Source organism: Geotrypetes seraphini, chromosome 13, assembly GCF_902459505.1.
Source record: "Geotrypetes seraphini chromosome 13, aGeoSer1.1, whole genome shotgun sequence".
Lineage (NCBI taxonomy): Eukaryota > Metazoa > Chordata > Amphibia > Gymnophiona > Dermophiidae > Geotrypetes > Geotrypetes seraphini.
Window position 1 is genome coordinate 67563829 of NC_047096.1, and position 13839 is coordinate 67577667.

General features: G+C 41.8%; 1 protein-coding gene across 1 annotated transcript in view; it reads right to left on the bottom strand.

Annotated features, from left to right (window-relative positions):
* Window positions 1-5848: 5848 nt before the first annotated feature.
* The window catches only part of LOC117347130, a 60782-nt gene continuing 52791 nt past the window's right edge, over window positions 5849-13839 (bottom strand). Inside the window, exons 13-17 of the mRNA XM_033917560.1 lie at window positions 12643-12804; window positions 12339-12464; window positions 11608-11825; window positions 7135-7229; window positions 5849-6219 (exon numbers count right to left, since the gene is read on the bottom strand). Of these exons, the coding sequence (XP_033773451.1) occupies window positions 6119-6219; window positions 7135-7229; window positions 11608-11825; window positions 12339-12464; window positions 12643-12804 (702 nt within the window). The 3' untranslated portion in view covers window positions 5849-6118. The remainder of the gene's footprint in view (window positions 6220-7134; window positions 7230-11607; window positions 11826-12338; window positions 12465-12642; window positions 12805-13839) is intronic.

Below are 13839 nucleotides of genomic sequence, written 5' to 3' on the forward strand. Positions count from 1 at the left end.
GAATCTCCCGCCTCTGATTTTCAGCGGATGCCCCCTTGTCGCCGTAGGGCCTGTAAGGAAGAAGATATCTTCTTCCACCTCAATGCGGCCAGTAACGTATTTGAACGTCTCTATCATGTCACCCCTCTCTCTGCGTTCCTCGAGAGAGTAAAGGTGCAACTTACCTAGTCGTTCTTCATAAGGGACATCCTTGAGCCCTGAGACCATCTTGGTGGCCAATCGTTGAACCGATTCCATTCTTAGCACATCCTTCCGATAGTGTGGCCTCCAAAACTATACACAGTACTCCAGATGTGGTCTCACCATGGACCTGTACAGCGGCATCACCACCTCGGGCCTTCGGCTGGCAAAGCTTCTCCTTTATCCCAGGTTTATTACTTGCCAGAAAAACTTCAAGTCCAGCAGCAAGGAATTGCTCCTGACTTAAATGTATCAGAATTGCTTGAACTTTCCGATAGTGAAACTGTTACACCTGCTACATTGTTTCTCACAGTAGCAATGGCACCAGATAAAAACTGGCTTATGAAGTGTTTCTTTAAGAGTAAACAGAAATCCTTTTAGGTTTAAAAGTGCAAATGTATCCGGATTTGGCCAAGGACACCCAAAAAAACAGGAAATAATTTTTGTTATTGAAACCGGGGGTGCTGGCCTTAGGGGCAACTTTTTAATGTGTAGTGCGATATCTTTCACAAAAGTACGTATTTTTTTGAGCCTGTTCAGTTGACATCTTTCCTATCGCTGTCACGGCTGGAGAAGGCAAATAAGACCTAAAGATAATTTAGAGTCCAAAATAGAGATATTAATGAGGTGACTATTTCAACTTGTTCTCAGCCAAGTCAACTATTTGAGCTCTTTATTAATTATTTCCTGATTCTGTTAAGTTTAATCTTGGAACTGTTAATTGAGGACTCGTGCTAGATTAAGCATTTACATTTTTTTTGTTTTATTTATGTTCCTAAAAAAAATATTTTATGCTTAAAGCTTTCTGTACAAGTTTATGCTTGACTAGTGTTTAAGCCCGTTACATTAACGGGTGCTAGAAAGCAGCCCCCCTTTCCATCTCCCCCTCCAGTTCCTCCCTAACTGTCTCTCCGTGGCCCCCCTTCTGTCTTCCCCCCCTAAGCAAAACGATCTGCCTCCCAGCACACCCCTTTCCCCGAAGCAGCTCCCTTTCCCTCTACCCCTCCAATTCCTCCCTGACAGTGTCTCCTTGGCCCCCCTTCTGTCTCCCCTCCCAAGCAAAGCTGTCTGCCTCCCAGCACACCCCTCCCCCAAAGCAGACCCCTTTCCCTCTACCCCTCCAATTCCTCCCTGAGAGTGTCTCCATGGCCCCCCTTCTGTCTCCCCTCCCAAGCAAAGCTGTCTGCCTCCCAGCACACCCCTCCCCCAGAGCAGACCCCTTTCCCTCTACCCCTCCAATTCCTCCCTGACTGTCTCTCCGTGGCCCCCCATTTTGTCTCCCCCCCAAGCAAAGCTATCAACCTCCCAGCACACCCCTCCCCCAAAGCAGACCCCTTTCCCTCTGCCCCTCCAGTTCCTCCCTGTCTCTCCTTGGCCCCCCTTCTGTCTCCCCCCCCCAAGCAAAGCTGTCTGCCTCCAAGCACACCCCTCCCCCAAAGCAGGCCCCTTTCCCTCTCTCGCTCCAGTTCCTCCCTGTCTCTCCGTGGCCCCCCTTCTGTCTCCCCCCTAAGCAAAACAATCTGCCTCCCAGCACACCCCTCCCCCCAAAGCAGCCCCCTTTCCCCTCCTGTGAGAATGTTTACCTGCATGGGCCACCTGCAGCACCCTCCAGCCGTTCTTCTGAGCTGAAACTCCTTCACTCGCCTCCCGCCTACACTTTTTTGCAGATGCGCGCCATCCCCGCGGTCTGGCCACCTCCCCTATTCCCTTGCCGCTGCTGCCGCCGCCACCCCCTTCCCTTCCCGCGGTCGACAAACCTCTTGGCTCCAGCAGTGGCCGCAGCACTGTAAACATGCTGCTTTGCGGCCTCTACTGCCCCGATTTGCTCTGCCGCATCTCGAATGATGTCATCAGGGACACGGAAGAGCAAATCAAGGCAGTAGAGGCCACGAAGCAGCGTGTTTACAGTGCTGCGGCCACTGCTGGAGCCAAGAGGTTTGTCGACCAAGGGAAGGGAAGGGAAGGGGGTGGCGGCGGCGGCGGCAAGGGACTAAGGGAGCCGGCCAAACCACGAGAAGGGAAAATCGGGTGGGAGGCTCAACGGGGATTGGGGGGGAGGGGCAAAGACGACGACGAAGATGAACTGAAAAGAACCCTAGGTGCGCATGCGCACTCCTGCAATGCCACGGACCTACGTCTCACAGATCAGGGAAAACAGAAGCACGCAGTTGAGTGCGCATGCGCGGCTAGCGTTTTATTATATAGAATTGTTTTATTATGAAAACGATAAATAAATAAAAAGTCACAGAACACAGATGGGCATTGTTGGGGTGAGAATCAAAATGTATGAGTGCATTACTAATTCTAAAATTAAAATATATATGGTTAAAAATGTGTGGACATCAGCATTTACATCTGCTCCATGGAAGGTGTAAATATCAACATGTTTGAATGGACTTGGGGTTTGTATCGGTCATTGAAGGACCAGTTTTATTTCCTTATGGAGCGTAAGATAGTTTAGGGACCTCAAGGGATATAAACCATACTTTTGAGTTAGAATATGAATAAATCTTTCTTTCTTTCTTTTGTGTCTCTTGTCTCCATTCTCCCCATATTGTGGGCTTTTTTCACCTATTTTCCTGGATATTTTTCCTTTTCTTTAATATTACTTCACGGTATAATTTTCTTGATTTGTATTTGTAAAAATTCAATAGAAGAAAATATGAAATAAATAAAAGTTGGCCTAGTTGCACTGATCTCTCTGGAGTGTAAAACTACGACTAAAATGAATTTCCTTTTTTCTTCTTAATTGGATCTTCCAGGACATTAGCCCCTTAACTTTTAGTATTTTTGGGGGGTGATTTTCTTCATAAAGTTGCATCCCATTTGGTTCATTTCCCTTGAGTAATACAAGATCTTGGACCCCTGAGGAAAGAGTGTTTTTCGAAACAAGGACCGTGCTGGGTCCATGGTTTCTATCCTAAGTGAACCACTCTTTGGGCTACAACGGTTTTATTGACCTCAATAAAGTCTTTACGTCTTCTACATCGTTTCTGCAGTTTCTTTTGGTTTGTTGCTGTTCGATAATCACTGCAGATCTGTTGGATTTCTCTTTATTTTGCCTTCAGTTCAAGAATGATGGCATCCAAGAGCTATATATGGGGTTTCAGATGGCTCAGGAGTCCAGTCCTGTGGGACAGTCAACTTATTCCGTAAGAGAGAGAAGCCTGAAGCCCTGGGTTTCTCTCCAGGGCTATAGTGTTGAACAGTGATATTTTCTGACAGGAACCTTTTCTCCACTGCAGATGGAGTCTAAGAGCCTTTGCTAGTCCCAGTCTGCTGCCTTTTGGATTTAGAAAATCACCACTGGTTCTGACAGAAGCATATGAGTGTGTCATTGCTTCATGTTTGTAGGGAGTGATGGGTCTCTCTTCAGGCTCTGGTGATGAAGGCGTGGGCAAACCATTCTAATCCTGTCATTTAACTTTTTAAATCTGAGTTGACATTATGCTTAGTATTCTCAGAATATTTATTTCATCCAGCTCCAGCTGTTGATGGCACCAGAAAAATGAAAATTCAAATCACGTTGGGACCAGTTTAAGACACACATAAAGAGAGTTTATTTGGATTTTTTTAACATATGTGCGATTTCTGAGTTACATCTTTTTTTTTTTTTAATATGGCATTCAATTCTTGTTGACTATCCAAATCTCAGATTTGGGTGAATAGAACTCATAATGATTTGTGTGCCAAAACCCCAAAATAAGTCAACATGGCTCACACTTTATCAAAAACCTTGTTTGCACGACTTAACCTGCTTTGCCTGATTACCCTGCCCGGCTCGGCCTCCACAGCCAGGCTAGGGATGCACAGAGCGCTAAGGCACAGGTATAATCGGTATATCCCTCGGCTAGGGAGTCACCCTTATGTGGCTGACTCATCCTGCTTGTCCTAGGAGAAAGTGTAGTTACTTACCTGTAATGTAGGTTCTCTGTGGACAGCAGGATAGTCAGCCATACAACCCACCCGCCTCCCCATACGGCCGACCCGGCCACAGCTAGGAACATCCTGGTGATTAGGGGGAAGTAGGGGAAAATGGGTAGTGCACGTGCTGAGGAAAATGGGTAGTGCACCTTGCTCAGAGAAAAAAAAAATCTCTGAGCTATTGGAGAGCTTATCCGCAAATTGGGAGCTGTTGGGACAACACCCATATGTGGTCCCGACATAGGCCATGTTTCGAGGGTCTGTTTCAAGGAACCCAAAGGAGAAATATTAGGCTTCAAATGCCAGAGAAATGGGTGCTTGTGTGAATCGGACAACAACTTGTGTTCATAAGTTGAAACGATCTCTTCTAATATTTCTCCTTTGGGTTCCTTGAAACATGGCCTATGTCGGGACCTGCTAATTCCCCTTAAAGCTAAGTGGAGGGGTTGTTTTCTCCTCTCATTGCCATTGAGAACAAAGTTATTAATCAGTAGAGCATGTAGCCTCACTTACTATCTTTCACATCAAAGTCATACACAGTGATGGGACGGTGGGTTCGACTATAGGAGCTACGGCTCTTGGTCGGATTACACAAATCTGAGTGTATGTGAAAAATTGCATTATATTTTCAACATTTATATTCAAGCCTTATTATTTGATTTATATATTGAGAAGTCTTGTTTCTAGTTATATTTTTGTCATTGACTTTGACCTCTCACTTCTGTATATTTTTGAGAGCATTTTCCTCACTTCCTATTATTTTTGACTCAGTCTGCAGTAGGATTACTGGCATAAGCTCTCAGGAGTAGAACAAAGACAAATAATGTAAATTGAAAAGTCCTCATCCAGATCTAAGCTAGGTTACAAGGCAGATGACCTGACCTTAACAAGGAATATTGATTAATATCAGAATGAATCTGATGCTTGGGTGGTTTGCCTACTAATAACCTATAATTATTTTCTCTTTAAATGTGCCTGCTTAGCTTTCAAGATCCTACACGGCATCCTTCCTCCCGTTATTCCACTCTTTTGGAACTCCTCAAACCCCCAACTCCACCAGATCCTCCCAAAAACTGAAACTATCATTCCCCTCTACAAAAGGTATATCCTGCGCAGGAAAACTAGGAACATCCCTACCCTTTAGAACCACAGAAGTCTGGAACAACCTCACATCCCCGCTCAGAAATTCAAGCTCCCTCCAACTCTTCCACAAACACCTGAAAACCTGGCTCTTTTCAAAAATCTAACACCTCCCACTCTCTGGTACCCTTGTCCCTCTCTATCTTCTTAGCTCCTTTCCTTTAACCCTTCATTGGAGTTCCTTTCTATCCTAACTCTGTAAACCATGCCAAGCTCTACGCTTGTGGAGATGGCGCGGTATACAAACCTAAGGTTTAGTTTACTTTAGTTTAGTTTATTTCTCCTTTCTAATGAAGCTTGAAGCCCTTATTCTGTAGACATCGCAACATCAAAATGACAAGTCTTGAATAATTAATTCAATTTTCAGTATACTGAAATAATATCTACTAATTAGTATGGGAATTAAACTGATGCTGTCCAGTATTGTTTGATAGAGGTAGATCTCCTGTGTCCATGTTTGAGCTAATATAAAACAGAAATTACCAGCATGTAAAGAACCATATGTATTGCAGTTACTCTAAAAACAGACTTCTTTAGAGATGCTCCAAAGTCTCATCCTGTTTTATCAGAGCTACTTAACAAATAAACTATCAAGAGTATGATAGTCTGTATTCAAAAGAAGGTTTATTGAATGAGAGGTGATTTTTTTTTTTAAGAACAAACATCAAAAACAAAACTCTTCCTAAGTGGACAGGAAATGAAAAGACCTTCTTTTGGGCCCAACTGTAGGTTATTTGACAAGTCTATGGGTGCAGTTTGGGATGGGCATGGGAGGGGTAACCCAACAATGTTGAGAGTGCTATTGTTGAATGGTTTCCCTCCCCCCACTGCCAATAAGACTTTCTTATCCTCTGCCCCTCATAGTAAGCACCTATTAACGAATCATTTCTTCTGATTCCTGGATCTGGGATGAGATGACTTTGCCATCCACTACCTCTTCGACAATTGTCTTTATCTTTCTGGTTTTAGTTGGATCTAAAAAATAAAATAGTTTTGAAAATATTATTGTGAAAAGCTTTTTAATGAAAAAATAGTTCAGTTCACTGTTGCATAACTGTTTAGAGATAGATTTGTCTATTTTTTTCCTTTTCTTAAAATATCCCACGATAGCTATTAGGCATCCTTATCCATAAGAACATAAGAATTGTCGCTGCTGGGCCAAGGTACACTCCCACCTGGAATACTGTGTCCAGCACTGGCCGCTGTACATGAAGAAGGACATGATACTACTCAAAAGGGTCCAGAGAAGAGTGACTAAAATGGTTAAGGGGCTGGAGGAGTTGCCGTACAGTGAGAGATTAGAGAAACTGGGCCTCTTCTCCATTGAAAAGAGGAGACTGAAAGGGGACATGATCGAAACATTCAAGATAATGAAGGGAATAGACTTAGTAGATAGAGACAGGTTGTTCACCCTCTCCAAGGTAGGGAGAACGAGAGGGCACTCTAAAATTGAAAGGGGGTAGATTCCGTACAAACATAAGGAAGTTCTTCTTCACCCAGAGAGTGGTAGAAAACTGGAACGCTCTTCTGGAGTCTGTCATAGGGGAAAACACCCTCCAGGGATTCAAGACAAAGTTAGACAAGTTCCTGCTGAACCAGAACGTACGCAGGTAGGGCTACTCTCAGTTAGGGGGCTGGTCTTTGACCAGAGGGCCACTGCGTGAGCGGACTGCTGGGCACGATGGACCAATGGTCTGACCCAGCAGCGGCAATTCTTATGTTCAATTATAATGTGCCGTGAAAAACATTTGCTCCATTTAGTGTTTCAGAACTAAAAAAGTTTGAGAGACACTGCATTAAACAGTTCCAACCTGACTCTAAATCTGAAGAATTACTAGAATCCCACTAAAAGAAAAGATTCAGAGGTAAATTGGGGGCTGGAGTTGTCACCTTTGTTAGAATCCATGGATGCTGCTGAACCAGAACCACCAGTTCCAGACTGTGATGTCATTATCTTTGAAGAGCTCTGAAATGATGACATTCCCCTACCAAGAAACCACATTCAGATTAATGGTTTTTAAATATGTTCTAGCATTAATGAACTGAAAATAAGTCACTCATTACATCCTTTTTCCTGATATTAGACAAATTGTCTACACACTTCTAGACCCAGTCAAGTTCAAATTTCAAGGTCATTAATATTTGATGAATCACTTAATCGGTTTGCTAAGCGATGTAGAAAATTATAAAAAAAAGAATAGAAATACAAAACAAGACTAATCAAATGACAAATATCTAACAACAAGACAAATGACAAATATTTAATGACAAGACAAACTTGAATTGAGAGGAGAGGGGGGGGAAAGTTACAACTTTTTCATTGCGGAGAAAGAACAAAAAAGGGGAAGAACAAAAGGGGACGGGGGAGTTAAAAATCTAAGTATAAAAAATGAAGCTAAAATTTAAATGTTAAAAGCATCTTTAAAAAGATGAGTTTTCAGACATTTTTTAAAGGAGGTGGGATCTTTTCCATTTTTAATATATTGTGGTAATGAGTTCCACCACTGGGGGCCCATTACGGAAAACATGTCGGATCTTCTGGTACCAATTATTTTCAAGGATGGTATAGTTAAGAGATTCTGGGAGGATGATCTAAGTGGTCGCGTGGTATTATGGGGTGTTAACATTCTGGCTATAAATTGAGGTTCGTTGTAGATTAGGGTTTTAAATGTTAAAAACATGACCTTAAAGAAGATGCGGTGACTGATGGGAAGCCTGTGGGAGTCGATCAAGAGTGGCGTAACGTGGTCATATTTCTTGGCGTTGTAGATTAATTTTATGGCTGTGTTTTGGATAATTTGGAGTCTTCCTTTTTCTTTTTGAGAGATGTTAAGGAATAGAGAGTTGCAATAGTCCATTTTAGCTATAATCAGCGAGTGAACCAAAATGTTAATTGATTTAGGCTCAAGAAATTTGCCGATTGATCTTATTAAGTGTAGTTTGTAGAAACAAGTTTTAACTATATAGTTAATATGTTCGTGGAACAGTAATTCGTCATCAATTATTACCCCAAGAATTTTTAAGGTGGAGACGGACTCTAATGGGATGTTGTTAAGAACGAATGGGGTCTTCAGGCTAATGTGTTTTTTCCAAAAGAAGATCATGGATTTTGTTTTTTTTATGTTTAAGGCTAATTTGTTTGACTTGAGCCAGTTTTGTATTGTTTCGAGTTTTTTATTTATAGATTGGATATCGTTGTTATTTTCTGGATCGAAAGGGTGAATGAGCTGAACATCGTCCGCATAGGAGAAGGAAGTAAAACCAATTGACTGGCAGAGGCTCAGTAGTGGAGAAAGTAAAATATTAAACAGAAGGGGAGACAGGATAGATCCTTAAGGGATCCCATAAGATGATGAATATGCGTTAGAGTATTTGTTATTGAACTTAACGAGAGAATTGCGGTTGGAGAGGTACGAGATAAACCAGTTAAGCACTTGGTCGCTGATGCCTATCGATTCTAAACGATTAATGAGTAAATCATGGTCTATTGTGTCGAATGCTGCAGATATATCCAGTGAGAACAGTACGACGGATTTGTGGTGATCTAGAAAATAATGAATCTTAGTTATTAAGCCTGTCAGTGAATATTCGGTGTTGTGAAATTTACGAAAACCTGTTTGGTTAGGATGTAAAGCATTGGTTGTTTCAATGAAATCAGAAACCTGATTAAATATCAGTTTTTCTGTTAGTTTGGCCAGAAAGGGTATGTTGGAAATTGGGCGATAGTTTGTAGAGTCGTCTATACTAGTTTTATAGTCTTTAAGTAATGGGGTGATGATAGCAGTTTTCCAGAGGGAAGGGACTGATGCAGTAAGTAAGCTTTTTAGTATGATGGAGTGAATGGAGGGTCCAAAACAATGGAATAATTTTTTTAGATAAAATGGGGGAATAATTTCTGAACTGGAATTTTTTAAATTGATTTGTTTGAAGAGAGATTCGATATCTTTTAAGGAGGGAATTTTGAAATTAGAGCATTTTGCTGTCGGGATATATTCGGATTGGTGATTGCTAGCCAGACCGCTATCTGGGTTAGAATTAAATGTACTTCGGATGGTTTTGATTTTTTAGTTGAATGCGTCAGCTAGATCATGTGCTTTTAAGGTGGATTTCTGGAGTGTATTGCTTCCTGTATTTTTCGAAGTAATGGATTTTAAAATGTTATATAGGATAGATGTTTTTTTTTGCTTTTTTGATTTTGTCTGAGTAGTATTTTTTTTTTAGATTTATTTTAATTTTATAGGCGGCTGCCTTTTCTCTATAATTTTGGAGGTTTATATGGGATTTAGTGTGGCACCATTTCTTTCTAAAGCGTGAAGCTGTTTCTTTATAAAGTGGAGTTCAGCTGTATACCAGGGGTTAGATAGTTTACTTGACGATAGAGATTTAGAGATTAATGGAGCTTTACTGTCTAAAAGGGATTGTAAAGAGGATGATGGGTTGTCTTTCACTGTTCCAAAGGCAGTTTTCAAACTACACGTGTGTTTACAGCTTAGTTTATCACCAGGTCTCAAATGGACAGTATGAAGAATGTGTAGGTGCCTAAGGTGTGGAAGTAGAGGTTTATGAGTGTCGGGGACACAGTGGAAGTGTTGTGTGAGAGAGTATGTTTCTGACGTGTCAGTGTGGGATATCTGGGGCAGTGGCGCAGTGAGGGAAGGTTTGGAAGTGGTAGGACAATTGTAGCCTATGAATTGTTTTCCTACCAATTTCTTCCTACCAGTTGTCAAGATCCCCTTTCAGAGAGAGGTTTTAAAGCTGCTTGTTGCAGGTTTCCAGGTCTCGCTGCATCTTTGTCAGGTAGAAACCGACGTTTTAGCCATTCTGCTGTGGCTTTCTTCAGGGCATGCTCTGAAATCTGCAGTGTGACTTTGTAAATAGTAGATTCACTGACCTGACTAGAGACAGGGCAGTCCACCAATTTTAATTTTGGCAGGAAAGTCAGTTGGTCAGAAATTTGAGTTTTGTTGTGAAAGTCCATGGAATGGAAAAAGTCTCTGGTAGGTTTAAAGATGTTCTCCTCCATGGAACTGGGTTAGATATTCTCTCAGGGTTTCTGCAGCTGGCGTTGTGTTTGTTGCAGGTTTCTGGGTCTTGCTGCGTCTTTGTGAGGTAGAAACCAGGTTGGTTTCTACCTGACAAAGATGCAGTGAGACCCGGAAACCAGGTCAGGCATCTCTCCTAAAAGTTCCTGAAGTTACACATTCCAAACTGCAACATACTTAAAAAGGTGGTTTCTTTCAAGCAGTGCCTGTGACGTGGAATTCTTTGCCTTGGTATTTGAGGGAGGAATTATCTTTCCCTTGTTTTAAAAAGATGTTGAAAGTCTGCTTATTTTATCAGTCCTATGGAACTGATCTTAAGGAGGGTTAATGTTCTGGTTTAAAGATACGGAGAGTATTATATTATAGAAACATGATGGTAGAGGAAGGCCAAATGGCCCATCCAGTCTGCCCATCTGCAGTAACCATTATCTCTTCCTCTCTCTAAGAGATCCCACGTGCCTATCCCATGCTTTCTTGAATTCAGACACAGTCTTTGTCTCCACCACCTCTTCTGGGAGACTGTTCCTCGCATCTACCACCCTTTCTGTAAAAAATATTTCCTTAGATTACTCCAGACCTTCCTTTCAAATGAAAGAAACATGGCTCATGTGCACTTACACCACATAGGTATTTAAACGTCTCTATCATATCTCCCCTATCTCGCCTTTCCTCCAAAGTATACATATTGAGATCTTTAAGTTTGTCCCCCATATGCCTTATGACGAAGACCACGCACCATTTTAGTTTGGACTGCATTGTTTTGATTATTTGATTTTGATTGTTCTGATTTGTATAATGAGGATGTTTTATCTATCTTGGGATTCTTTTGGTGGGCTTTTGGGATGGGTCTTTACTACTAATTGATGGCATTCTTTTCTTCTTATTTGTTTTATATATATATACACAGTATATTAGATACAGTTTATATTTCCCTATATAGTTAAATGGCAGGTTATCAAATAAATAAACCTGTAAACCTATAATTATATTACTGGTTTTTATGTGGTCCTATTACCTGGTTAGTTACGCAGTCACTAGTTCTGAATATCACTGGAAACTGCATATCTCCCAGGTCTCCCCTGATTCCGCGTACAGATCACCAATTGAATATCTCCTCCAGGTCTGCTTATCGGGGTTTAAGCAGGGATGACCTACTCCTGCCCACTTAATCCCCTGATACTGTGTCATTTAAGATCTGTGTGTGCTATCTAGTCTAGATGTGGTCTTTTAATTCTGCAAATGGACGAACACCTTCCACATTCATAACTTTCTTTTTTTTTAGGACTCTGTTTCTGTTGCTGACATAGAAAGCTTTCCTCACCCTAGTTCCCCATCCAGCAGACGACGGTACATCTCAATCTCCATCTCCAGCCGTGCTTTGATGTCCATCAGAGACTGATATTTGGCATTCTGACACTCCATATCATTCCTGATCTGCATCAATTGCTTTTCCACACCAGTGATCATCCCTTGTATTTGTACCAGCTGAGCTCCATAACGACACTCTGTATCTGCCAGCGTGTCTTCCAGAGATTTTTTCTGAAGGATGAAAAAAATGCAGGAAATTGCTGAACATGTCGAATAATATATGAAGGAATAATGAAGAATTCCCTAGGCTTTGTACCGTATTTACTCATATATAAGCTGAGATTTTTGGGTCAAGAAAATGGCCAAAATGGGGGTCTTGGCTTATATTCAGGTCAGTGCCCCCCCCACCCCCTCCTCCCAGACCTGCCTCTGTCAGGCATGCCATAAGATCTGGAAGTCTAGTATATATGAAACTAGCAGGGAAAAGTAATAATAGTGATTCACAGCAGTAGAGAAAGCATCAAACAGTGCAGCATAATACTTTATTTCTACGGTTAAAATGAAAGGTTAGTTTGAAATGTAAATAAATCTACTCCCCATGCTCCTTCCTGATTTTCCTGATTGTAACCATGGCCCACCTTTCCCAAACGTTGACTTGGGGTCAGAATTATTAGAGAGCACCCTTCAGTTGTTTTGGCAGCCCTTGTATAGAAGAGGCAATGAGGTGTGTCAGCTCTCACATACCATGGCATGCTGGGACTGCAACTCTATCTCTAGCCCCTGCAAAGTTCGTCTCAGATCGGTTATCTCGGACCTGCTTGTCTCTACCTGTAGCACGCCAACTGATATCTCCTTATTCAGCTCTCCGCTCTAAAACAAAGAAGAAAAGCAGAGAAACGTCCAGCTCAGCTTAGATGAAAGCTGCTTTTGTTGAATTTTGCTTTGACAGAATGAAGCTGACAAGATGCAACACTTCTAGAGTGGATTGCTGGAGGAACCTTGTGCTCCATGCTCTAGAGCCAGGAGATTTTTTTCAGTTAGTCTGTACCTTTTGGTTGTACCACTCCTGAGCATCCCTCCGATTCTTTTCAGCCAGGGTTTCATAGTTGGCTCTCATGTCATTCAGAATTTTGGTTAGGTCAATCCCTGGAGCTGCATCCATCTCTACGTTCACCTGGCCTGCAGCAGTGCCTTGCATGGTTTTGAGTTCCTGGACAAACAGTAAAGAAAAGGTGAAGAGAGTTTTATAAAGTTGCACCAAGTCAATGCACATTTTCACATATCTATTTTATAAAAGTCAAATATGTACCTATGTAAAATACTAATGTAGGTGCAAAAGAAGATGTGTACATGCATGAGAGAATATTCATGCATATTCATTGCAGATATCCTGAAAACCTGGGATTCTCTTAGGACAAGTTTGGAAACCACTGACTTACAACTCGAGGGCTGGTGCAAATCTTAGTGCACACATTCTGCCAGCACATGTGTAAAGAAAGACATTTTTGTAATCTATCTGCCAGATTCTATATACCAATGGTTCCCAACCCTTTCCTGGAGGACTACCAGGCCAATCGGGTTTTCAGGCTAGCCCTAATGAATATTCATGGAGCAGATTGTATGCCTGTCACTTCCATTATATGCAAATCTCTCTCATGCATATTCATTAGGGCTAGCCTAAAAACCCGATTGGCCTGGTAGTCCTCCAGGACAGGGTTGGGAACCACTGCTATATACCACATCAACAATTATGCATGGAAAATCTGTGTGCATTCCAATTTGCACGTGCAACTTAATTAGTTAACAAGCCAATTTGCGCCAATAATTGACAATTCACAAGCAATTATCAGCACTAATTGGTACTAGTATTTATGTGCACAACTTTCTGAACATATTCTATACAGTGGTGCACGTAAATTTTAGTGCGCAAATCTCAAAAGAGGGATGGCCAGGAGAATTCTTGGGTATTCCTAAAAGTTAGGTGCAATGTTAGAGAATACGCCCAATCCATGCACAATTTAATTGCAGGCATTAAAGCCAGATTTTCATTGGCGTAGATGACTGTGCCTAAATTTTAGTTGCGTGTACAGGTGCTATGTGCATTCTACAAACTGTGCCAAACTCCAGATGCGGTTTATAGAATAGCGCTCTGAAAACCCTCCTCCTCTCACTATCGAGCAGCTCTTGAACCACCTTCAGAGGGAGTCCTCAACATCAGGGAATCGCCTGCAGGACTTGGCGGCAC